Consider the following 24,204-nt stretch of genomic DNA (forward strand, 5'->3'; position numbering starts at 1 on the left):
GACTCTGATAAACCAGAAAATAGAACATTGCAGTAGTCCAATCTAGAAGAGATGAACGCATGGATCAGGGTCTCAGCATCAGCCATAGACAGGATGGGACGAATCTTTGCTATATTTCACAGGTGGAAGAAAGCAGTCCTAGTAATATTTCTAATGTGGAGGTCAAAGGACAACGAAGGATCAAAAATTACCCCAAGGTTCCTCACTTTGTCAGTGTGATGTATGACACACGAGCCTAGGCTGAGTGTTAACTGGTCAAATTGATGCCAATGTCTCAGTGGACACGCTGACACACGCATGAAACAAATAACAGACACATGTGAAGCAGACAACAGAGACACATGAAAGAGAGATCAAACATGCAGGAAACAGACAACAGACACATGTAAAACAGATAAGGCGAGTGAAATAGACAGATGTGACACGACAGACACCTGTGAACCAGACAACCGACAAATCAATCAATCAATCAATTTTTTTATATAGCGCCAAATCACAACAAACAGTTGCCCCAAGGCGCTTTATATTGTAAGGCAAGGCCATACAATAATTATGTAAAACCCCAACGGTCAAAACGACCCCCTGTGAGCAAGCACTTGGCTACAGTGGGAAGGAAAAACTCCCTTTTAACAGGAAGAAACCTCCAGCAGAACCAGGCTCAGGGAGGGGCAGTCTTCTGCTGGGACTGGTTGGGGCTGAGGGAGAGAACCAGGAAAAAGACATGCTGTGGAGGGGAGCAGAGATCGATCACTAATGATTAAATGCAGAGTGGTGCATACAGAGCAAAAAGAGAAAGAAACAGTGCATCATGGGAACCCCCCAGCAGTCTACGTCTATAGCAGCATAACTAAGGGATGGTTCAGGGTCACCTGATCCAGCCCTAACTATAAGCTTTAGCAAAAAGGAAAGTTTTAAGCCTAATCTTAAAAGTAGAGAGGGTGTCTGTCTCCCTGATCTGAATTGGGAGCTGGTTCCACAGGAGAGGAGCCTGAAAGCTGAAGGCTCTGCCTCCCATTCTACTCTTACAAACCCTAGGAACTACAAGTAAGCCTGCAGTCTGAGAGCGAAGCGCTCTATTGGGGTGATATGGTACTACGAGGTCCCTAAGATAAGATGGGACCTGATTATTCAAAACCTTATAAGTAAGAAGAAGAATTTTAAATTCTATTCTAGAATTAACAGGAAGCCAATGAAGAGAGGCCAATATGGGTGAGATATGCTCTCTCCTTCTAGTCCCCGTCAGTACTCTGGCTGCAGCATTTTGAATTAACTGAAGGCTTTTCAGGGAACTTTTAGGACAACCTGATAATAATGAATTACAATAGTCCAGCCTAGAGGAAATAAATGCATGAATTAGTTTTTCAGCATCACTCTGAGACAAGACCTTTCTGATTTTAGAGATATTGCGTAAATGCAAAAAAGCAGTCCTACATATTTGTTTAATATGCGCTTTGAATGACATATCCTGATCAAAAATGACTCCAAGATTTCTCACAGTATTACTAGAGGTCAGGGTAATGCCATCCAGAGTAAGGATCTGGTTAGACACCATGTTTCTAAGATTTGTGGGGCCAAGTACAATAACTTCAGATTTATCTGAGTTTAAAAGCAGGAAATTAGAGGTCATCCATGTCTTTATGTCTGTAAGACAATCCTGCAGTTTAGCTAATTGGTGTGTGTCCTCTGGCTTCATGGATAGATAAAGCTGGGTATCATCTGCGTAACAATGAAAATTTAAGCAATACCGTCTAATAATACTGCCTAAGGGAAGCATGTATAAAGTGAATAAAATTGGTCCTAGCACAGAACCTTGTGGAACTCCATAATTAACTTTAGTCTGTGAAGAAGATTCCCCATTTACATGAACAAATTGTAATCTATTAGACAAATATGATTCAAACCACCGCAGCGCAGTGCCTTGAATACCTATGGCATGCTCTAATCTCTGTAATAAAATTTTATGGTCAACAGTATCAAAAGCAGCACTGAGGTCTAACAGAACAAGCACAGAGATGAGTCCACTGTCCGAGGCCCTAAGAAGATCATTTGTAACCTTCACTAATGCTGTTTCTGTACTATGATGAATTCTAAAACCTGACTGAAACTCTTCAAATAGACCATTCCTCTGCAGATGATCAGTTAGCTGTTTTACAACTACCCTTTCAAGAATTTTTGAGAGAAAAGGAAGGTTGGAGATTGGCCTAAAATTAGCTAAGATAGCTGGGTCAAGTGATGGCTTTTTAAGTAATGCTTTAATTACTGCCACCTTAAAAGCCTGTGGTACATAGCCAACTAACAAAGATAGATTGATCATATTTAAGATCGAAGCATTAAATAATGGTAGGGCTTCCTTGAGCAGCCTGGTAGGAATGGGGTCTAATAAACATGTTGATGGTTTGGATGAAGTAACTAATGAAAATAACTCAGACAGAACAATCGGAGAGAAAGAGTCTAACCAAATACCGGCATCACTGAAAGCAGCCAAAGATAACGATACGTCTTTGGGATGGTTATGAGTAATTTTTTCTCTAATAGTTAAAATTTTGTTAGCAAAGAAAGTCATGAAGTCATTACTAGTTAAAGTTAATGGAATATTCAGCTCAATAGAGCTCTGACTCTTTGTCAGCCTGGCTACAGTGCTGAAAAGAAACCTGGGGTTGTTCTTATTTTCTTCAATTAGTGATGAGTAGAAAGATGTCCTAGCTTTACGGAGGGCTTTTTTATAGAGCAACAGACTCTTTTTCCAGGCTAAGTGAAGATCTTCTAAATTAGTGAGACGCCATTTCCTCTCCAACTTACGGGTTATCTGCTTTAAGCTACGAGTTTGTGAGTTATACCACGGAGTCAGACACTTCTGATTTAAAGCTCTCTTTTTCAGAGGAGCTACAGCATCCAAAGTTGTCTTCAATGAGGATGTAAAACTATTGACGAGATACTCTATCTCCCTTACAGAGTTTAGGTAGCTACTCTGCACTGTGTTGGTATATGGCATTAGAGAACATAAAGAAGGAATCATATCCTTAAACCTAGTTACAGCGCTTTCTGAAAGCCTTCTAGTGTAATGAAACTTATTCCCCACTGCTGGGTAGTCCATCAGAGTAAATGTAAATGTTATTAAGAAATGATCAGACAGAAGGGAGTTTTCAGGGAATACTGTTAAGTCTTCTATTTCCATACCATAAGTCAGAACAAGATCTAAGATATGATTAAAGTGGTGGGTGGACTCATTTACTTTTTGAGCAAAGCCAATAGAGTCTAATAATAGATTAAATGCAGTGTTGAGGCTGTCATTCTCAGCATCTGTGTGGATGTTAAAATCGCCCACTATAATTAGCTTATCTGAGCTAAGCACTAAGTCAGACAAAAGGTCTGAAAATTCACAGAGAAACTCACAGTAACGACCAGGTGGACGATAGATAATAACAAATAAAACTGGTTTTTGGGACTTCCAATTTGGATGGACAAGACTAAGAGACAAGCTTTCAAATGAATTAAAGCTCTGTCTGGGTTTTTGATTAATTAATAAGCTGGAATGGAAGATTGCTGCTAATCCTCCGCCCCGGCCCGTGCTACGAGCATTCTGACAGTTAGTGTGACTCGGGGGTGTTGACTCATTTAAACTAACATATTCATCCTGCTGTAACCAGGTTTCTGTAAGGCAGAATAAATCAATATGTTGATCAATTATTATATCATTTACCAACAGGGACTTAGAAGAGAGAGACCTAATGTTTAATAGACCACATTTAACTGTTTTAGTCTGTGGTGCAGTTGAAGGTGCTATATTATTTTTTCTTTTTGAATTTTTATGCTTAAATAGATTTTTGCTGGTTATTGGTGGTCTGGGAGCAGGCACCGTCTCTACGGGGATGGGGTAATGAGGGGATGGCAGGGGGAGAGAAGCTGCAGAGAGGTGTGTAAGACTACAACTCTGCTTCCTGGTCCCAACCCTGGATAGTCACAGTTTGGAGGATTTAAGAAAATTGGCCAGATTTCTAGAAATGAGAGCTGCTCCATCCAAAGTGGGATGGATGCCGTCTCTCCTAACAAGACCAGGTTTTCCCCAGAAGCTTTGCCAATTATCTATGAAGACCACCTCATTTTTTGGACACCACTCAGACAGCCAGCAATTCAAGGAGAACATGCGGCTAAACATGTCACTCCCGGTCCGATTGGGGAGGGGCCCAGAGAAAACTACAGAGTCCGACACTGTTTTTGCAAAGTTACACACCGATTTAATGTTAATTTTAGTGACCTCCGATTGGCATAACCGAGTGTCATTACTGCCGACGTGAATTACAATCTTACCAAATTTACGCTTAGCCTTAGCCAGCAGTTTCAAATTTCCTTCAATGTCGCCTGCTCTGGCCCCCGGAAGACAATTGACTATGGTTGCTGGTGTCGCTAACTTCACATTTCTCAAAACAGAGTCGCCAATAACCAGAGTTTGATCCTCGGCGGGTGTGTTGTCGAGTGGGGAAAAACGGTTAGAAATGTGGACGGGTTGGCGGTGTACACGGGGCTTCTGTTTAGGGCTACGCTTCCTCCTCACAGTCACCCAGTCAGCCTGCTTTCCCGACTGCTCGGGATCTGCCGGGAGGGAACTAACGGCGGCTAAGCTACCTTGGTCCGCACCGACTACAGGGGCCTGGCTAGCTGTAGAATTTTCCACGGTGCGGAGCCGAGTCTCCAATTCGTCCAGCCTGGCCTCCAAAGCTACGAATAAGCTACACTTATTACAAGTACCGTTACTGCTAAAGGAGGCCGAGGAATAACTAAACATTTCACACCCAGAGCAGAAAAGTGCGGGAGAGACAGGAGAAGCCGCCATGCTAAACCGGCTAAGAGCTAGTAGCTATGCTAACCTAAAACACGCAAAGTGAATAATGTGTAAATAATTTAGAGGTGATTCAGCAGAAGGAGTGCTTTAGTTAAGGCACGTGAAGATTACACTGTGAAACAAATCGTAATCTAGATAACTAGATCAATCTAACTGCGCAGATTAAACAGCTAACAGATACAGAAAAACACCGCTGTGCTCCGGAACAGGAAGTGATACAATACCGCAGTGAGAGCCAACCACCAGTAGAGGCAAGCCAAATGTGAACCAGATTACAGACACACAAGAAAGAGACACCTGTGAAACAGGAGATTGACACACGTGAAACAGATGACAGACATGAAACAAATGACAGACACCTATGAAGCAGACAACAAGCAACCATGAAGCAGAGGACAGACACCCATGAAGCAGAACACAGACATCCCTGAAGCAGAACACAGACATGCATGAAGCAGAACACAGACATGCATGAAGCAGAACACAGACTCACCTGAAACAGACAATAGTCACATGTGAAGCAAATGATAGATGTGAAACAGACAATGGGCACACATGAAACAGATGACAGACACACTTGAATCAGACAACAGACACACGTGAAACAGACGACGGTCACGTGTGAAGAAGATGATAAAGATGGCACAACAGACAGATGTGATGGTCATCTTTCATGTTCCCAGAGCCTCTGTTCAGGGTTAAATGATAAATTCTTGTTTCTTATTAAACACTGTGCTCTCGTTCCTCTCAGGGTCCTCAACCCTGAACACTGATGGTTGTGTGAGCCGGATCCCGTCCACACACCACCTGGACAAACTGTTGTAGCTGATGTTCCTTCACAATGAGAGTCCAAGTCTCAGCAACTGTTTGTGTGATACAAAGTTGTTCCAGTTGTACCAGGGACCAGGTACTGTATGATATGAGTGTAAAACTATAAATTTTGTGTTCAGAAAAAGCACAAGCACCGTCCTCAGGTTGAGAAATAAACAGTTCGAGTTCATTTCCAACATTTCCAGCAGTGGCTACCAAAGTGTGGCCGGCTGCCCCCTCGTGGCCTGCAGAGGTACTGCATGTTGCCCGTGAGGCGGCATTAAAACGATTTAAAATCTCTGAGTTTCATTGTTGCACTGAGATTTGTTTAATATAATAAATGAAATATTTGTTAATTACAGGATTTTAATCTTGGTCTTGTGTGGGCGTGGCCCTCCTGAGTTTGGGAACAGCTGATTTGGATCTCTGACTGCTAGCAGTCTTTAAAATTAACAAAACCCTCAACTTTCCTTTAATGCGGAACGTGTCTGTTCTGACCCCTCTGTGCACGCGGTGACCCCGCGCCACGTGTGAGCGCGGCGCGCATTATCGTCTCACAAACGTGGTCCACGTGCACGGACCTCTGAACACGTGCACAGTTTTAGACAGAGTCCCAAAAAAACGACAGAAGCAAACCGACGAAAAGATGAGCCTGGAAATGGACCAAAGAGGTTTTGTTTTCCTTCATCATCTTCTTGTGTTACGTCATAAAGTGCTTCCTGGTGCTTTCTGAGTTTTAATAATCTTTATTGCTTTCTGGGATTTTTTTTAATAATCAATTGTTGGCTGGGTTTTTTTTTTTTATAATCTTGATTGCTGTCTTGGATTTTCAAAAATAATAAACTTGGTTATTTTCTGGGTTTTGTTATTTTATTTTATTTTGTATTGTGACAGCAGAATTCTTTGTATTTGTCATCGTGAGTATGACTCCTCTTAATGTTGAAATCGTGAATAAATTTCACGAACCGGAGTCTAAACACACCGAAATCACCGCGACTCCGGGTCGACTCACCTCTGCTGGCACGCGCACACGCACGAACAGGGCCGGTTTCATGTCGCGTTTTGAATCCAACGATATAAACTCTGTGTGTCTGGACACAAATAAATCACCCACGAGCAAAGACACGCAGTCACACTTCAGCTGTTGAAAGAAAAGGAATAAAAAAAGAGATCCAGCCGCGCGCATTAATCCAAACGACCGAAAGACTGAAGACCAGGATCACGACCGATCCGGATCAGCGCGACATGAATGAGTCATCCGACAGAAATATTTAAAAGTTAAAAAAAAAAAAAAAATTAATTCGCTTTACAGTCATTCTCCAACAACGTCACAAAGTGCAGCTGGGCGGAGCTTCAACTCCCGGTCATCGTGGACAGGATCCGGTACCGACGGGCCTCAGGGCCCATTTAGTCCGAGTCCTCACACCGTGTCCATTCCACGCCACTTATATAATTCGTGTGTGCATTTTGTTCGTAGATGATGCAAATTCTATATTATGTTGACAATTTACGATTTATATTTACATTATTTTGACAAATACTGTGTCCACAGTATTTATAACAACACATCTTAGTCACCTTAGTGGTTTGTGCATTACTGACATTATGACAAATATGCCTGTATTTCTATATAAGGACCACTAGATATTAATTACATTGTGTTGACAAATATATTTACGTTATTTTGACAAATAGTTTTTATTTATAATGACAACAAATACTGATTTATGCTATTTACAGTATGTTGCTAAATGTGTTTTTTATAATATGAAGATAAATATTGCTGTATATTATTTACATTATGTTGTCAAATATTGTGTATAGTTTTATTATGATGAGCGCAAATAATACTTTATATTATTTATATTATGAAGACAAACATATGTATATTATTTATGAGGACAAATATTACATGAATATTGTTTATATCATAATGGAAAAATACCTGTATATTCTAAGATTTATTTTTCAGCAAATATTACTGTTATTTATCATTTCAGACAAATATATTTAGTCTTTATCAAATGAGGACAAATATTTCTGCATGTTGTTTATGTTATGATGAAAAATGTGTATATTTTTAATATGGTTATCAAAGTTACGCTTACTTTATGTGACGCGTGTTTGTTATTTATTTTGGAAATACACCTTGATTCAGAGGAACATTTAGCCCACCTTCCAGCAGCCCTGCACCAGCCCCGGGGGTCCCACGGGGTGCAGGCACACAGGAGACACAAGACAAAGGCACATAAGGACAGGAATAATATGAAAATATGTGTATATTTTTATGCTGAAAAATATTACTATTATTTATATTATGGTGACAAATATGTAAATTCTTTATCAAATGAGCTCAGATATTGTTTACGTTATCATGACAAATATGTGACAACAGGGAGCAAATATGACTATTTATTTTGCAACAAATGTGTGTATTTTTTTGTAAATATGAGGGCAAATATTACGTGTATATTGTTTATGTCATGATACAAATTGCATTTTATTTATTATGCTGACATATACTGTTGAACATTATGTATACTGTGATGCTAAACATTAAATGTGTATTATTTTGATTATTTTGACAATTATATAGCATATTATTAAAACATGGTTAGTATTCCAAATGTTACTTGTGTATTATTTATTTTAACAAATATTCGATGTGTGCTGCTCAAGTTGACAAATACTACGGAATACAGTTATTTATAAGATGCTAAATATTTTTGTAAATTATTTATAGTCGATTGAAAATGTGGTTGTGTATTTATTATTCGCCCTATGTTGATAAGTATTTAAATGTATATTATTTAATAAAGAATCCGGCTGTGCATTATTGAAATGTTTTTTATATATATTGCGGTGCATTATTTATGTGGTGACGAAGCGGATCCACGCGCGGAGATTGAAGATCAGCAGAAGTGGCTCCGGAGCGCTTCAGTGGGTTTTAATTTGGAGAAGATCATCAGACCGCGAGACATCAGCGTTCGTCACTGCCAGCGGACACGATCCGGACCCTGATCCGAGACCCCGATCCGGTCCTCACATCCATCAGGACGTCCGAGCTCCGCCCAGCAAAAAAAAAAAAAAAAAAAACACCGACAAACAACAACAAATTATTATTATTATCATTATTATTATTATTATTATTATTATCATTAAACGTGTGTGAAAACGCGCGGACTGTTGTAATAAACGTGTGTTTAGTTGTAACAGAGAAGAAGGATCGGGCAGAAGTCACCTGGTTGGTTTGGTTTTTTTATTATTATTCTTATTCTTCTTATTATTAAAAGTGCCTTACAGAATCCATTCAGTGTCAGAACCGAAGAGGAACCGTGTGCCGGAACCATCCGAACCCTCACAGTCCTCCGGGCTCCGCAGTCCGACCCGAACCTCCCGGGAGCCTCGTGGAAGTCCCGAACGTTTTTACACATAAATTATCGTTTCTACCGTCACAACTCACGTTTCTATTTACACCCTCCTCCGCCGGAGTGTCCGAGTCCCGGGTCCCGGGTCCCGGGTCCCGTCTGTCTCTGTGCCAAAAGGGCCGCCGGTGCGGATCAGGGGCTGTCGGGCTCCGAGCTGTGCACCAGCACCGACGGCCCCGGTTTGTGTTTTTTCAGCAGCTGTGTAATTTTCTCGTCGTCCGAGTTCGGGTCCAGAGGCTTGTTGTAGTCGTCGTCGTCCTGGTCCGAAGCTTTGAGTCTCTCGGTCTCTGAGTCCTGCTTCTTTTTGGCCGAGGCCATTTCCGCCGCGTGTTTCTTCCTCCACTTCGTCCTTCTGTTCTGGAACCAAACCTGGGCCACAAAAACACGGTTCTCTTAGGTTCCGACAGCTCCACCAGACAAAGTGCGGAACCGAGATGAAAAAAATAAAGTAAGATGAAACCGACTCAAGTCTTCCTGTGAGGCCTTCAGGCGAAAAGACACAAAACACCTTTTACAACTTTAACCATGTTTTTATTCAAATATTCACTTTTCTGCTTTTATTAAAATGTTCATTTCTCTGTTTAATCCAAATGGGGTTTTTTCTCTTTTTATTAAAATGTTGTTTCTGTTTTCATTTTTTTTTTCTATTTTTAGTAAAATACTTATGTTTTCTTGTTTTCATTAAAATATTTATTTTTTTCTTTACGGTTTTCATTAAAATGCTTATTTTTCCTGTTTTCATGAAAATGTTTATTTTATCCTCTTTTCATTAAAATAATTTTTTCCTCTCCTATTTTCATGAAAATGATTTTATTTTTCTTTCCTGTTTTCATAATTTTTTTATTTTTTTGGTTAGTATTTATTTTTAGTATTAAGTTGTTGCGATGATTTCATTCGATTAAGTTATGAATGAATCAATGAATGGATGAATGCGGATCTTCAGTTTGATTTGATTTATTAATTTATATTTACATTTATTCATTAATATCCACTAACAAATATATATATATATATATATATGTGTGTGTGTGTGTGTGTGTACATATATATAAACCAAATTAACGTTGAACAGCGAAAAAAGAAGTGATCGTCAGCAGCATATGTACCGGGAGGAGCGGGCTGTGTGTCGTGTGTACCTTGACCTGGCTCTCCGTCATGCCCAGGGAGTAGGCCAGCCGGGCTCGTTCGGGTCCCGCCAGATATTTGGTTTGTTCAAAAGTTTTTTCCAGAGCAAAGATCTGCTGACCGGAGAAGGTGGGCCGCGTGTGTTTCCGTTTCCCGTCCTTGTCCAGCAGGACCGAGTTCTGATCTGAAACAAACAAACATCTGCTTTAGTCCCGGGCAGCCTCAGAGCGGCACTGCGGCCCGGTTCGGTCGGGTCGGGTCCATACTTACGGGGCGAGCAGGTGAACCGGGCGTCCCTCCAGTGCGCGCTCTGCATCACCCCGGGCCAGAAGATCGGCGTCCGGCCCGGCAGCTCCGCCAGCGGCTTCGGGTACCGGGCCACGGCCGTGCTGAGGTAGAGTCCCGGCGGCGGCGGCGGGCTGAGGCTGCTGAAGCGGGGCAGACCCGGCAGAATCCCCGCCGAGGCCGCGGACACGGACGGCCGGTTCAGGATGTCGTTAATCCCGTGCGGGGTGGCGGAGGAGCTCTGCTGCGGCGACCCGAGTCCGGACGACGGGCCCGACGAAGTTTTGATCCCCAGGGAGGACGCGGCCATGCCGCCCGGGTTCGGGGAGGTGGTGGCCGGCGAGGTGGAGGACGCGGGTCCGGTGCAGGAGAGCGGGAAGGCCGGGTACAGGGGGGTCTTCATCTCCGCCATGCTGTGTAGAGCGGCCAGGGGGGGGCTGCCGAGGACGAAGGCGCTCTGTCGGGACCCGTCCATCTGACCCACGGCCAACATCACCAGAACCTCAGCCGCGGGCCGAGCCCATCTCAGGGACACAAATCCGAAGAGAAAAGTCCAAGTCCGGAGCCAAGCGACAAAAAGTCACATCGGCTCACCGGGACGGTGCACACGCGGCGCGGCTCTCCTGCGCGTCCCGGATCCGCTGAGTCCAAGTCAAAAGTTTGAGGACCAGCTCGGCGGAGCGCAGCAGGTCCGCGGCCCGGATTGGGCGACGGTCCCGTGACGTAGGGCCAGGGGCCAGAGCGGCTGCGGATTGGCTGTCGGTACGACCAAAGGCTGAAGTGGACTTTAATAAAAAAAAAAAAAAAAAAAAAAAAAAAAAAAAAGACGAACCAGAGCGGAGCTGACGTCATCCAGACATGAAAAAAAGAACAGAAATAAAAGTATGAAAAGGCTTGAAATTATTTCACTTTTACAAAGTCTGAAGGATATTTTATATCTTTATATTTGACCTCTGACCTGCAGACTTTTATTTTAAGCACTTATTCTAAAGATTTCAGACAGAATGTGTCCAACAAACACATGTCAGTGAAGACGAAAACAGGAGAGCAGCGTGACGTCACACTCTACACGACGAGCTGTTTTAAAGGAGAAACACCATCAAGGTTCCCGACGGGGGTCACGTGACCAAATACAACAGGGAGGAGTCCAAAGGCAGACCAAGATGACTTTGTGACGTCACAAGGCTGGGTATTGAAATACCAGTCAAGTCTGGGAACAAGTCCTGGTGCTGTGTGTCACCACATCAATGACACGGCAGAGCTGCCTTGGTCCTGGATGGCAACCACCAAGGCAGACAGCCAGGAAATACCAGAAACTAAAAGGATCCACTTCAAAATGTAATCGATGTCCATCAGCAGCCATCCATCAACAAACTTCAGCAAATGTCCACAAATTTAAACATTCAAAGCATCAGCTTCAGACAGTCGCAATATGACTTTAACATTTACAGATTAACACAAAATAACACGACATAAACATTTACAGATTAACACAAAATAACACGATGTAAACATTTACAGAGTAATACAAAATAACATAACATTTACAGATTAACACAAAATAACATAACATTTACAGATTAACACAAAATAACACAACGTAAACATTTACAGATTAATACAAAATAACATAACATTTACAGATTAATACAAAATAACATAACATTTACAGATTAACACAAAATAACACAACATAAACATTTACAGAGTAATACAAAATAACACAATATAACATTTACAGATTAACACAAAATAACACAACGTAAACATTTACAGATTAATACAAAATAACATAACATTTACAGATTAACACAAAATAACACGACGTAAACATTTACAGATTAATACAAAATAACATAACATTTACAGATTAACACAAAATAACACGACGTAAACATTTACAGAGTAATACAAAATAACATAACATTTACAGATTAACATGAAATAACACAACATAAACATTTACAGATTAACACAAAATAACACGACGTAAACATTTACAGATTAACATGAAATAACACAACATAAACATTTACAGATTAACACAAAATAACATGACGTAAACATTTACAGATTAATACAAAATAACATAACATTTACAGATTAACATGAAATAACACAACATAAACATTTACAGATTAACACAAAATAACACGACGTAAACATTTACAGATTAATACAAAATAACATAACATTTACAGATTAACACGAAATAACACAACATAAACATTTACAGATTAACACAAAATAACACGACGTAAACATTTACAGAGTAATACAAAATAACATGATATAACATTTACAGATTAACACAAAATAACACAACGTAAACATTTACAGATTAATACAAAATAACATAACATTTACAGATTAACATGAAATAACACAACATAAACATTTACCGATTAACACAAAATAACACGACGTATACATTTACAGAGTAATACAAAATAACATAAAATTTACAGATTAACACAAAATAACACAACGTAAACATTTACAGATTAATACAAAATAACACAATATAACATTTACAGATTAACACAAAATAGCAAATCAAATCAAATCAATTTTATTTATATAGCGCCAAATCACAACAAACAGTTGCCCCAAGGCGCTTTATATTGTAAGGCAAAAGCCATACAATAATTACAGAAAAACCACAACAGTCAAAACGACCCCCTGTGAGCAAGCACTTGGTGACAGTGGGAAGGAAAAACTCCCTTTAACAGGAAGAAACCTCCAGCAGAACCAGGCTCAGGGAGGGGCAGTCTTCTGCTGGGACTGGTTGGGGCTGAGGGGAGAGAATCAGGAAAAAGACGCTGTGGAAAAATGCTGTGGAAGAGAGCAGAGATCAGTCACTAATGATTAAATGCAGAGTGGTGCATACAGAGCAAAAAGAGAAAGAATTAACACAACAGATTAACACAAAATAACATGACATAAACATTTACAGATTAATACAAAATAACACGATATAACATTTACAGATTAACACAAAATAACACAACGTAAACATTTACAGATTAATACAAAATAACACGATATAACATTTACAGATTAACACAAAATAACACAACATAAACATTTACAGATTAATACAAAATAACACAATATAACATTTACAGATTAACACAAAATAACACAATGTAAACATTTACAGATTAACACAAAATAGCAAATCAAATCAAATCAATTTTATTTATATAGCGCCAAGTCACAACAAACAGTTGCCCCAAGGCGCTTTATATTGTAAGGCAAAAGCCATACAATAATTACAGAAAAACCACAACAGTCAAAACGACCCCCTGTGAGCAAGCACTTGGCGACAGTGGGAATGAAAAACTCCCTTTAACAGGAAGAAACCTCCAGCAGAACCAGGCTCAGGGAGGGGCAGTCTTCTGCTGGGACTGGTTGGGGCTGAGGGGAGAGAATGAGGAAAAAGACGCTGTGGAAAAATGCTGTGGAAGAGAGCAGAGATCAGTCACTAATGATTAAATGCAGAGTGGTGCATACAGAGCAAAAAGAGAAAGAATTAACACAACAGATTAACACAAAATAACATGACATAAACATTTACAGATTAATACAAAATAACACAATATTTACAGATTAATACAAAATAACATGATTTAAACATTTACAATTTAACACAAAATAACATGATGTAAACATTTACAGATTAATACAAAATAACACAACATTTACAGATTAACACAAAATAACACAACGTAAACATTTACAGATTAATACAAAATAACACAATATAACATTTACAGATTAACACAAAATAACACAACGTAAACATTTACAGATTAATACAAAATAACACAATATAACATTTACAGATTAACACAAAATAGCAAATCAAATCAAATCAATTTTATTTATGTAGCGCCAAATCACAACAAACAGTTGCCCCAAGGCGCTTTATATTGTAAGGCAAAATCCATACAATAATTACAGAAAAACCACAACAGTCAAAACGACCCCCTGTGAGCAAGCACTTGGTGACAGTGGGAAGGAAAAACTCCCTTTAACAGGAAGAAACCTCCAGCAGAACCAGGCTCAGGGAGGGGCAGTCTTCTGCTGGGACTGGTTGGGGCTGAGGGGAGAGAATCAGGAAAAAGACGCTGTGGAAAAATGCTGTGGAAGAGAGCAGAGATCAGTCACTAATGATTAAATGCAGAGTGGTGCATACAGAGCAAAAAGAGAAAGAATTAACACAACAGATTAACACAAAATAACATGACATAAACATTTACAGATTAATACAAAATAACACGATATAATATTTACAGATTAATACAAAATAACACAATGTAAACATTTACAGATTAATACAAAATAACATGATTTAAACATTTACAAATTAACACAAAATAACATGATGTAAACATTTACAGATTCACACACAATAACATGATGTAAACATTTGCAGATTCACACACAATAACACAACGTAAAGTTTTAACTCACTGACTCACTCATCTTCAATTGCTTGCTCCAAGTAAGGGTCACAGGGATGGGGGAGTGAAGCTGGAGCCTTTCCCAGCAGTCAATAGGGCATGACGCGGGGTTCACCCTGGGCAGGATGCCAGTCTGTTGCACGGCCACATAAAGACACACAAACTCATTCACTCCTACGGACAATTGAAATTTTCCAGTCAAGATAACCGGCAGGTCTTTACATGTAGGAGAAGCCGTAGCACCCACAGGGAACCCACACAAACAATAGGGAGAACATGTAAACTCCACACAGAAAGGCCACAGGTGGGTATCGAACCCATGACCTTCTCGCTGTGAGGCAACAGTACTAACCACTATGCCACCCGTAAACATTTAACTATTAACACAAAATAACACAACTTAAACATTTAACTATTAACACAAATAACATAAACATTTTATTAAGACACAAAATAGGAGCTAAACACTGAATGATTAACACACAAAAACAGGACTTCAACATTTAATGATTAACACACAATAACACAAGTTAAACATTTAACTATTAACACACAATCACACAACTTAAACAATTAAAACACAATAACATGACATAACATTCAGCACACAAAAACATGAGTTAAACATTTAAGGATTAATACAAAATAATATAATTTAAAAATTTACAGATTAACACACAATAACACAACATAACGTTTAACTGTCAACACACAAAAACATGAGTTAAACTTTTAAGGATTAACACAAAATAACACAAACATTTAACTATTAACACACAATGACATGGCAAAAAATGAACTATTAACACAATAAAACAACTTAAACATTTAACTAGTAACACACAATGACATGGCAAACATTTAACTATTAACACAATAAAACAACTTAAACATTTAACTAGTAACACACGATGACATGACAGATATTTAACTATTAACACAATAAAACAACTTAAACTTTTAACTAGTAACACAAAATATAACAACTTAAACATGTAACGACTAACACACAATGACACGACAAATATTTAACTATTAACACACAATAAAACAACTTAAACATTTAAGGATTAACACACAATGACATGACAGATATTTAACTATTAACACACAATAAAACAACTTAAACATTTAAGGATTAACACACAATGACATGACAAATATTTAACTATTAACACACAATAAAACAACTTAAACATTTAAGGATTAACACACAATGACATGACAAATATTTAACTATTAACACACAATAAAACAACTTAAACATTTAAGGATTAACACACAATGACATGACATATTTAACTATTAACACACAATAAAACAACTTAAACATTTAAGGATTAACACACAATGACATGACAAATATTTAACTATTAACACACAATAAAACAACTTAAACATTTAAGGATTAACACACAATGACATGACAGATATTTAACTATTAACACACAATAAAACAACTTAAACATTTAAGGATTAACACACAATGACATGACAGATATTTAACTATTAACACACAATAAAACAACTTAAACATTTAAGGATTAACACACAATGACATGACAGATATTTAACTATTAACACACAATAAAACAACTTAAACATTTAAGGATTAACACAATGACATGACAGATATTTAACTATTAACACACAATAAAACAACTTAAACATTTAAGGATTAACACACAATGACATGACAAATATTTAACTATTAACACACAATAAAACAAGTTAAACATTTAAGGATTAACACACAATGACATGACAAATATTTAACTATTAACACACAATAAAACAAGTTAAACATTTAAGGATTAACACACAATGACATGACAAATATTTAACTATTAACACACAATAAAACAAGTTAAACATTTAAGGATTAACACACAATGACATGACAAATATTTAACTATTAACACACAATAAAACAAGTTAAACATTTAAGGATTAACACACAATGACATGACAAATATTTAACTATTAACACACAATAAAACAACTTAAACATTTAAGGATTAACACACAATGACATGACAATTATTTAACTATTAACACACAATAAAACAACTTAAACATTTAAGGATTAACACACAATGACATGACAAATATTTAACTATTAACACACAATAAAACAACTTAAACATTTAAGGATTAACACACAATGACATGACAAATATTTAACTATTAACACACAATAAAACAACTTAAACATTTAAGGATTAACACACAATGACATGACAGATATTTAACTATTAACACACAATAAAACAACTTAAACATTTAAGGATTAACACACAATGACATGACAAATATTTAACTATTAACACACAATAAAACAACTTAAACATTTAAGGATTAACACACAATGACATGACAAATATTTAACTATTAACACACAATAAAACAACTTAAACATTTAAGGATTAACACACAATGACATGACAAATATTTAACTATTAACACACAATAAAACAACTTAAACATTTAAGGATTAACACACAATGACATGACAGATATTTAACTATTAACACACAATAAAACAACTTAAACATTTAAGGATTAACACACAATGACATGACAGATATTTAACTATTAACACATGGTTTTTTAATTGTTGAGTTGTAATTCTAATGTTATTTATTGGGCAGGTGCAATATACTGAAGTCACTTTATCTGCAAATGCACTTTACTTGGGATTGTGCAATATCATGACATGGTCATATTCTTTTTGTTGAAATCGTGCAGACCAGCTGACTGTTGTACCGTTGTCTGTGTGTCCGGATGTTAAATGTTGTGAATGTTGTGTAGATTTCAAACTACACTGTGCGCCCAAGACAAATTTCCCTGTGGGGACAATAAAGTTTAACCTAACCTAACCTTAAACATGTAACGATTAACACACAATGACATGACAGATATTTAACTATTAACACGCAATAAAAGATGAGGGGCATTTTGAGAATATTTTTATTTGTGGGTGGGGTGGGGAGCGGGGGTTTCTCTCTCTTTCTCTTTAAATAATCAATGTTTTTTAGTAAAATCAAAAAGTGAACTGCACAACACACACACACACACACACATACTGTTTTGTTGTTGTTGTTTGTTTGTTTGTTTGTTTATTTGTTTGTTTTTGCTGTGTCCTCAGCAGCAGCAGTGACGTGTTCAGGTCGGGCTGTAGACGCTACGATGTCTCCCCCTGGTGTACACTGGTGTAACTACAGCAGGATGCACTGAGGAGAAATAAAGAGACACATCATTTAAAACATTTCAAAAGCCTCAGCCTTTGCGATGGACATATTGTTCAGTTTGTTTTTGTACGATTGATTTTGAGACTTACTTCTTGAGTTCTGAAGTCCTTGTGGGTCCTTCAGGTCATGGCGATGGAGCTCTCTCTCTCTTACACACCTGTCACATGGGGACGGGGGCTGTCCAGTGTCCTTGTGTGGTCATGAAATCATGTTGAACACCGCGTGACTCTACAGAGGCGCTCAGCCTCCCTGCTCAGCATGCCGCTCTTGTTGGAGTGACATCTCTGCTATTTTGGCGTTGTGGGATAGCTCGCCCACAGATTGAGCTCACCGGACTGCTTTCGCCTGACCCAGTTTCCGGTTGTTTGCAAAATGGCACTGAATTTGCCGACATGAGAAGATGCTGCTGGATGAGTGTGAGTATTGACTTATGATCATTTAGGCGTAAAAACACACGAAATACACAAGTTCTTGTGCCAAATATGACAGTTATCTGAGTTTTACTACTTTTCATCATTTTTCATCAAGCACGTCGGTCGCGGGCGTGTACTAACAGCGCCGCCGTTCGGCACAAGCAGACTACGCAGCCTGCGTGGGGCACCAACCATGTTGCACTAGTTTGCAGGGCGTCCAATTGACTGAAAAATGTGTTGAAATTATTACATTATTACATTTCAAAATCAATATGAATTATTTATGAATAGGCCCATCGTTTTTGTCTTTAAACATTGTGTAGGCCCCTACCCCATTACTTCATTGGGGCAAATTAACAGTTTTTTTGCCTAATATAAAGCCCCCATCCACCCCCACCCCAATTCCCTGAAATGGTACAGCCCTGTTTGCGTCTTTCTCTGTTCGCTGTGTCGCCTAACCAGGGTTGACAGATGTGACGATTTCCAGTCCAATAAATGCTCAAAAAGGCCCTAAATCCACTAAATCCTGGCACTAAATCCTGCGCAATTTGAACTAATTTTTAAAATGTGTGTGGCAATTCTATACAAAAAAACTCGTCCAGTGCCATATTTTTACCCTAAACAAACCAATTGGATGGGAAAACACCCAATCTGGCAACCCTGCGCCTAACTGAAGTAGCACTGTTAGCCCACATTCGATTCTGACACGAGACGACAAGTTGCCACTATGTCACAATTAAACATTGAAGCAACAGCAGGAGTCTGGAGCTGAAAACCAGAGGAAAAAGAAACAAAAAGATGATGCCCGTGCATCCCTTGCTGGTAAGTACGTGTTAAAGGTTTAAATTGTTTTGATTACTAAATGTTCAGTGGTGCTGCTTAAGCTAGGTTGCGTTGCTTTGCTGATTTGATCTAGCTTTAAACGCTAAACTTAAACGTTTTAATAAATAGTAACAATTTGAGTAGAACTTTTGTGTGTGTGTGTGTGGGGGGGGGGGGGGGGTTCTGTTGTATGGGGTGGGGGGGGGGGGGCATTCCTGACCAGTTATGCTTAGGGCCTCCAAAACCTTAGCAGCGGCCCTGTGTACTAACACAGAATATACAAAAACTGTTTGGCCAAAACAAGAGCGTCCACAGTTAGCTTGCCATAAGCTAAGCTTGTGGTGCTCAGCTGCCATCAGGACCCTACTGTCAGGGACTGGGCCCGGTCAGGGCGCTAAGCCCTTGATTTTCCTCTTTTCATGGTTTCCCGTCTGCTGCAGCTTTGATCTATTACTATTTATTTTCATCATGATTTATTCTGTCAAGTTTTTCTTGTCACTTTGTTCTTGGTACTATTCACTAGTCATATTATTTTCATCATAAGGGTATTCTCAGTTCTGTTTTTGTTACTTTCATCATGTGTTTATTCTATGTTCTAATTTTGCTTTGTCACTTTACTTGTTACATTTATATTCAGATCATGTCTCAATTCCTTTCTATTAATCTGTGTTTTCATAGTTGATCATTTAGTTATCATTTGCTCATTTATGCTGTTCTCATTTCTGTTTGCACTTTGTCTGGTTTTGTTTCGTTTCTACTTAGAGTTTATGTCTGCCTGTTTCAGTATTAGTTCTGTCATGGTGTTTAATTTCTTATTATTCTCTGAGCAGTTTTATCTAGTTTATCTCCGGTCTGCTTTTCTGTCTTGATTAAGTCTGTCTCGCCAGTTCATGTTTAGTCTAGTCTCTTGTTCATGTCTGATTCCTGTTCACGGAAATATGATTCAGTTTTGTCTTTGGCTCTTGTTCCCACTTCACATCCTGCACCTGCTTTCATGTCCTTGTCTCACGCCCAGTTAATTATGTTCACTTCACATCCTGCACCTGTCATGTTTTTCTCTCACTTTAACTCTGTCTGCTTTGTCTTTCACTCACTCCTGCTCTTGCACCTGCTCACACATCTTTGTCTGTTTCATCACCCCACTCTGTCTTCCTGCCTTCACTATCTTGTCTCATGCCTATCTCTGTTCACTAGCCACGCCCCCTTCTTGATTGTTCCTTCACGTGCGCCTAGTTAACTCCTGTCTTATTTAATCACCCAGCCACCACACCCTTGCTCATTTGTTGTCTTTGTACACTCACCAGCACTTTGTCTAGTCCTGTTTTTGCCGTGTATCCAGATCCTGCCTTGTTTTTTGACTGCGCCTTTTGCCTTGCCCATGATGTCTGTGTCTGCTTGTGCCTTTGAACCCTGCTTGCCCATGACTGCGTTTTTGCCTGACCCTTTTTGTGCTTCTGCCTCGCCGACTGATCACCTGTGTACTGAACCAGAACCTGAATTAAAGACCATGAGTACTTCTACATCCAGTAGTCCGAGAGTTTGCATTTTGGGTCCAAACACTTCGGGTGCCTGACACCCACCGGGCGTGACACTTACAAGGTCCTCTCGCCGTGATCACAGTGGTTGTGGTGAAGTCTGAAGCTGTACCACAACTCGACAGCAGAGTCCCCAAGCCCGGAAGACAACACTTACTGGAAGTTCAACACCAAACTGTTGACGGACAGGGCTTTTTGTGACTTGTTTGAATCTTTTTGGGGATTCTGGAGGGGTAGGAAGGGTAGATTTGGGACAGTGAGTCAGTGGTGGGAGGCTGGCAAAACTCAGACTTGAGTCTTGTGTCAGCAGTATATTTCTTATACTACAGCTAGGGTTAAGGTGGCAATGGAGGCACTTGAGAGCGACATTATGGACATTCAGGCCAACCTGCATACAGCTGGGGCTTCTGACCAGCGTAGTCTGCTGCAGGGGAAGAGGGCGGAGCTGTGTGCCCTGTTACAGGAGAGGGTGAAAGGGGCAATGGTGAGGGCTCGAGGGCTCACTTTGCAAACATCAAGGACATGGATGCACCCAGTTCCTTTTTCTTCAACCTGGAAAAGAGGACCTCCCATCAGAAGCAGGCAGTCTGTCTTGCTGTCCTGGCGGACGGGCGACCAGTGATTCAGTGACAATGCAGAGACATGCTATGGATTTCTATTCTGCTGCAGACTGTGAGGGGGCCTGTGTGGCTGAACTTCTGAGAGATCTCCCCGAGCTGGTGATTTCAGAGCAAGTAGGTTTGTACTCCTACATTACGCTGGTTAAACTGACAGTGGCAGTGCAGCAGATGTCAAAACAACAAACATCTTTTCCGTGGGACATCAGCGGGACATCATTGGGACGCACCTGTCAGCTTCTTACTGGTCAGTTCTCCAGGCATGGTAGGTGCTCGCTGTGCACAGGGACAATACAGGCACATCGGAGGAGGTGATGGTCTAGTGGTTAAGGCATTGGGCTTGAGACCAGAATATCCTCGGTTCAAATCCCAGCCTGACTGGAAAATCACTAAGGGCCCTTGGGCAAGGTCCTTAATCTCCTAGTTGCTCCCGGTGTGTAGTGAGCGCCTTGTATGGCAGCACCCTCACATCGGGGTGAATGTGAGGCATAATTGTAAAGCGCTTTGAGTGGCTGATGCAGATGGAAAAGCGCGATATAAATGCAGTCCATTTAACATTTTTACCATTTAGGAACAAGAATAATAAGAACTTTATTAATCCCAAAGGAAATTGTTTTACTGTTTGGCTGCTTCAGGAGCCTCTTTTCTTCAATGACCTTTTTAGCTCACCGTGATTGTCCTCTGCTGCTCTGTGGTCCCACCTGAGGGAGGCGGGGTGCATGTGCACGTCTGTTGTGAGGATGGTGGAGTCTGTGGGAATTCAGTCCTCCAGGATGCTGCTCAGGTTGATGGAGGAGGCTTGTGCTTCCCTGCCAAGGCCCCACAGAGTGTTTGCTGAGAACCGTACTCTGTCTGACCAGTGGGATGATGAATGTGAGGACGTGTTCCCCTCTCTGACTGTCTCGCCTGCTGTAGGGGCATGTCAGCAAGAGCAGGGGGCTTTCTTGTCCTTCAGGACACACCTAAGTTGGGGGAGTTTGAGAGTGTTGGTAAAAAAACGAAGTGGTCACATTTTTTGGTGTGGACTTGTCTCCTGTGGGATGCTGATGAAGCTAGTACAAACCTCTGGTAGACAAATTAACGGAGGACTGTACATGGGCTTCTGGCTACAAGTGGGTATTTGGTCCACCTGAATCCAGGTGTTGATGGGATTTTTCCTTTTTGTTCACTTAGGAAAACTTTTTTGCCATGTTTTTACACAGTGTCACCGGTTGTCAGGGCTGTTTGGATTGTTGGGGAGGTGGTTTTATGGGTTTGATGTTTACTATGGATTTGTTTATTTTTTTGTCCCAAATATCACACACAACAAAGGACATTACATGTTTTAATCAACCTGCTGTGTGAACTTTCCCAATTCAAAGCGCATATTAAACAAATATGTAGGACTGCTTTTTTGCATTTACGCAATATCTCTAAAATCAGAAAGGTCTTGTCTCAGAGTGATGCTGAAAAACTAATTCATGCATTTATTTCCTCTAGGCTGGACTATTGTAATTCATTATCAGGTTGTCCTAAAAGTTCCCTAAAAAGCCTTCAGTTAATTCAAAATGCTGCAGCTAGAGTACTGACGGGGACTAGAAGGAGAGAGCATATCTCACCCATATTGGCCTCTCTTCATTGGCTTCCTGTTAATTCTAGAATAGAATTTAAAATTCTTCTTCTTACTTATAAGGTTTTGAATAATCAGGTCCCATCTTATCTTAGGGACCTCGTAGTATCATATCACCCCAATAGAGCGCTTCGCTCTCAGACTGCAGGCTTACTTGTAGTTCCTAGGGTTTGTAAGAGTAGAATGGGAGGCAGAGCCTTCAGCTTTCAGGCTCCTCTCCTGTGGAACCAGCTCCCAATTCAGATCAGGGAGACAGACACCCTCTCTACTTTTAAGATTAGGCTTAAAACTTTCCTTTTTGAAAAAGCTTATAGTTAGGGCTGGATCAGGTGACCCTGAACCATCCCTTAGTTATGCTGCTATAGACTTAGACTGCTGGGGGGTTCCCATGATGCACTGTTTCTTTCTCTTTTTGCTCTGTATGCACCACTCTGCATTTAATCATTAGTGATTGATCTCTGCTCCCCTCCACAGCATGTCTTTTTCCTGGTTCTCTCCCTCAGCCCCAACCAGTCCCAGCAGAAGACTGCCTCTCCCTGAGCCTGGTTCTGCTGGAGGTTTCTTCCTGTTAAAAGGGAGTTTTTCCTTCCCACTGTAGCCAAGTGCTTGCTCACAGGGGGTCGTTTTGACCGTTGGGGTTTTACATAATTATTGTATGGCCTTGCCTTACAATATAAAGCGCCTTGGGGCAACTGTTTGTTGTGATTTGGCGCTATATAAAAAAATTGATTGATTGATTGATTGAACTTGCCAACCTGGCCATCTGCAAGACTTGTAAAAACTGTGACCCATCAAACTGTATCCCAAAGACCCATCAAACTGTATCCCAAAAACCCATCAAACTGTATCCCAAAGACCCATCAAACTGTATGCCAAAGACCAATCAAATCGTATCCCAAAGACCAATCAAATCGTATCCCAAAGACCCATCGAACTATATCTCAAAGACCCATCAAACTGATTTCATTTGTTTTGTTTTGGGGTTTTTTTCAGTAATGTT

At 39.9% G+C, this 24,204-nt stretch overlaps 2 protein-coding genes across 2 annotated transcripts; both read right to left on the reverse strand.

Moving 5' to 3' along the window:
• Positions 1–880: 880 nt before the first annotated feature.
• Positions 881–1,777, reverse strand: LOC117530013 (the record flags this gene model as incomplete). Its single annotated transcript, XM_034192943.1, has 1 exon — positions 881–1,777. A coding segment is annotated over one exon (897 nt), but the record flags the coding sequence as incomplete, so codon positions are not given.
• Positions 1,778–8,933: 7,156 nt separating this feature from the next.
• On the reverse strand, positions 8,934–11,052 carry nkx6.1 (NK6 homeobox 1). The gene is made up of 3 exons (XM_034192184.1): positions 10,474–11,052; positions 10,215–10,387; positions 8,934–9,447 (listed from the first exon to the last, which is right to left on the reverse strand). Exons 1-3 carry the CDS (start codon positions 10,979–10,981, stop codon positions 9,211–9,213), a joined length of 918 nt encoding a protein of 305 aa, XP_034048075.1. The 5' UTR covers positions 10,982–11,052; the 3' UTR covers positions 8,934–9,210.
• Positions 11,053–24,204: the final 13,152 nt, after the last annotated feature.

This window comes from Thalassophryne amazonica, chromosome 17 (genome assembly GCF_902500255.1).
Source record: "Thalassophryne amazonica chromosome 17, fThaAma1.1, whole genome shotgun sequence".
NCBI lineage: Eukaryota > Metazoa > Chordata > Actinopteri > Batrachoidiformes > Batrachoididae > Thalassophryne > Thalassophryne amazonica.

Coding starts and splice junctions, on each gene's coding strand:
- nkx6.1 (XM_034192184.1), bottom strand. CDS start 10,981: ATGTTGGCCGTGGGTCAGATGGACGGGTCCCGACAGAGCGCCTTCGTC. Junction 10,388..10,473: donor CCGGTTCACCTGCTCGCCCC/GTAAGTATGGAC, acceptor TGTTTGTTTCAG/ATCAGAACTCGGTCCTGCTG. Junction 9,448..10,214: donor TGACGGAGAGCCAGGTCAAG/GTACACACGACA, acceptor TTTGTGGCCCAG/GTTTGGTTCCAGAACAGAAG.